Source organism: Hirundo rustica, unplaced genomic scaffold (assembly GCF_015227805.2).
Source record: "Hirundo rustica isolate bHirRus1 unplaced genomic scaffold, bHirRus1.pri.v3 scaffold_648_arrow_ctg1, whole genome shotgun sequence".
NCBI lineage: Eukaryota > Metazoa > Chordata > Aves > Passeriformes > Hirundinidae > Hirundo > Hirundo rustica.
Genome location: NW_026690690.1, coordinates 252 through 3,390, shown reverse-complemented (window position 1 = coordinate 3,390; position 3,139 = coordinate 252). Strand labels below are relative to the sequence as shown.

The following is a 3,139-nucleotide window of genomic DNA, read 5'->3' as shown; positions in this document are numbered from 1 at the left end:
CCCTGTAATAAAAAAAAGAAATTCTCCATTTTTATATTTTTGAGGTTGAAAATCTGTGATTTGACGGTGGAAATTTGGGATTTGGGGCTGGAAATTTGGGATTTTCAGGCCGGAAATTTATGATTTTTGAGCCGAAAATTTCAGGATTTCGAGGCAGTTTTGGGGTTTTTTTGGGATTCGCAGCTTCCTGTACAAAATCCTCCATTAAAATAATTTTTTTTTTTGGGATTTGGGGGTTCCTCACCTGGCGCTGGAAGTTGAGCAGGCGCAGAGCTTTGAGCTCGATGGTGGCTTTGGTCCGCAGGTCTCCGGCCAAGGAGCCGGGGAGATTTTCCAGCTCCTGGATGCGGTGGGCGATGCGGGCCTGGAGCCTGAGCGGGGACAGGAGAGGAGATGCAGGAAGCAGGGAAAAAAAACTTGGGAATTCCAAGGAAAATCTCTTAATTTGGGGATTCCAAGGAAAATCTTGTTTATCCACAGGGATCTCAGGGAGAAGGAACACGGGGATCCAGAGTGGGGGACTCAGGGAGCAGGAACACTGGGACACAGGCAGCCAGGAGTGGGAGAAAATTTGGCAATTCCAAGGAAAATCCTGTAATTTGGGAATTCCAAGGAAAATCCTGTTTATCCACAGGGGATCTCAGGGAGAAGGAACACGGGGATGCGGGAAGCAGGGAAAAAACTTGGGAATCTCCAAGGAAAACGTTCTCCTGCTCGTCCCTCTGGGTCTTGGGAGGAGGAAAAATGGGATGGAGGCAGCTGGGAGATGGGAAAAACCTTGGGAATCCCCAAGGAAAACGTTCTCCTGCTCGTCCCTCTGGACTTGTGGACACTGAGAAGCAGAAAAACAGGACGGGGCTGAGAGAAACCTTGGGAATTCCAAGGAAAATTTTGTAATTTGGGAATTCCAAGGAAAACCTTGCTTATCCAAAGGGGCTCAGGAAGAAGGAACACCGGCATCCAGAGTGGGGGACTCTCAGGGAGAAGGAACAGCGGGACACAGGCAGCCAGGAGTGGGAGAAAACTTGGGAATTCCAAGGAAAATCTTATAATTTGGGGATTCCAAGGAAAATCTTGTTTATCCACAGGGGTCGGGAAGAAGGAACACGGGGATGCAGGCAGCTGGGACTGGGAAAAAAAATTGGGAAATTCAAGGAAAATCTCTTAATCTGGGAATTCCAAGGAAAATCCTGTTTATCCACAGGGGATCTCAGGGAGAAGGAAAACAGGGATGCAGGAAGCAGGGAAAAACCTTGAGAATTCCAAGGAAAATCTTGTTTATCCACGGGATCTCAGGGAGAAGGAACATCGGGACGCTAGCAGCAGGGACTGGGAAAAAAATTAGGGAAATCCAAGGAAAATCTTGTAATTTGGGAATTCCAAGGAAAACCTTGCTTATCCAGAAGGGATCTCAGGGAGAAGGAACGGGGGATGCAGGCAGCAGGGACTGGGAAAAAAAATTGGGAATTCCAAGGAAAATCCTGTAATTTGGGAATTCCAAGGAAAATCTTGCTTATCCAAAGGGGCTCAGGAAGAAGGAACACCGGGATTCAGAGTGGAGGACTCTCAGGGAGAAGGAACAGCGGGGATGCAGGAAGCAGGGAAAAAACTTGGAAATTCCAAGGAAAATCTTGTAATTTGGGGATTCCAAGGAAAACCCCGTTTATCCACAGGGGATCTCAGGGAGAAGGAACAGCGGGACGCAGGCAGCCAGGAGTGGGAGAAAATTTGGCAATTCCAAGGAAAATCCTGTAATTTGGAAATTCCAAGGAAAATCCTGTAATTTGCGGACTCCAAGGAAAATCCTGTTTATCCACAGGGGATCTCAGGGAGAAGGAACAGCGGGACGCAGGCAGCAGGGACTGGAAGAAAATTTGGCAGTTCCAAGGAAAATCCTGTTTAACCAGACAGGATCTCAGGGAGAAGGAACACGAGGATGCAGGCAGCTGGGACTGGGAAAAAAATTGGAAATTCCAAGGAAAATTTTGCTTATCCAGAGGAGATCTCAGGGAGAAGGAACACCGGGACACAGGCAGCAGGGACCGGAAGAAACTTTGGGAATTCCAAGGAAAATCCTGTAATTTGGGGATTCCAAGGAAAATCCTGTTTATCCAGAAGGGATCTCAGGAATGAGGACCACCGGGACTGGGAGCAACCCCCGGAAGCCCGCCCCCCGCACACCTGTACTCGCGCTCCTGCAGGATCTCCACGGGGTCCAGGCCGCGGGGTTTCTGGATGGGCGTGATCCGGTTCTGCTTGGCGTGCAGCGGCAGCGCCGGCGGCGCCGGCTGCCCCGGCGAGGGCGGAGGCGGGCCGGGAGAAGCCGGGGGCACGGCGGGAGGCACCGGAGAGGGGCGGCCCGCGGGGGGCGGGGGCAGCAGCTTTTGGGGGGCCCCGCCCGGAGCCGCCGCCGACAGCGGCCCTGCGGTGGGAGGGAGAGGGGAAAAAAATCCGGGAATGCCGGAGAGGGACGCGGGCGTCGGGGTGGGGGGGGGAAACGGGCGTCGTTTGGGGCAGGGAGGAAGGCGGTTCCGCAAAAAAATGGGAATATCGGGCTTGGGTTTATTCGGATTTTGGCCCCCAAAATAATGTAAATTAAGTAGGTTCCCCCCCCCCAAAATTGGAATATTTGGCTTGGATTTATCCCGATTTTGCCCCAAAAATGAAATTATTTGGGTAGAAATTAAGTTAGTTCCAGAAATTAAGTTAATTCCAGAAATTAAGTTAGTTCCCCAAAAAATGTGAATATCCGTCTTGGGTTTATTCAGATTTTGGCCCCCAAAATAATGTAAATTAAGTCGGTTCCCCCCCCAAAATTGGAATATTTGGCTTGGATTTATCCCGATTTTGACCCAAAAAAGGTAAATTAAGTCAGCTCCCCCCTCCCCAAAATCGGAATATTTGGCTTGGATTTATCCTGATTTTGACCCCAAAAATGAAATTGTTTGGGTAGAAATTAAGTTAGTTCCAGAAATTAAGTTAGTTCCAGAAATTAAGTCGGTTCCCCAAAAATTTGGAATATCCGGCTTGGATTTATCCCGATTTTGACCCAAAAAATGTAAATTAAGTCAGTTCACCCCCCCAAAATTGGAATATTTGGCTCGGATTTATCCCGATTTTGACCCAAAAAATGAAATTG

At 49.2% G+C, this 3,139-nt stretch overlaps 1 protein-coding gene across 1 annotated transcript; it reads right to left on the bottom strand.

Annotated features, from left to right (window-relative positions):
* Positions 1-244: 244 nt before the first annotated feature.
* LOC120748182 (transcription activator BRG1-like) lies at positions 245-2,422 on the bottom strand (the record flags this gene model as incomplete). Its single annotated transcript, XM_040054267.1, has 2 exons — positions 245-371; positions 2,182-2,422. Coding segments are annotated over 2 exons (368 nt in total), but the record flags the coding sequence as incomplete, so codon positions are not given.
* Positions 2,423-3,139: the final 717 nt, after the last annotated feature.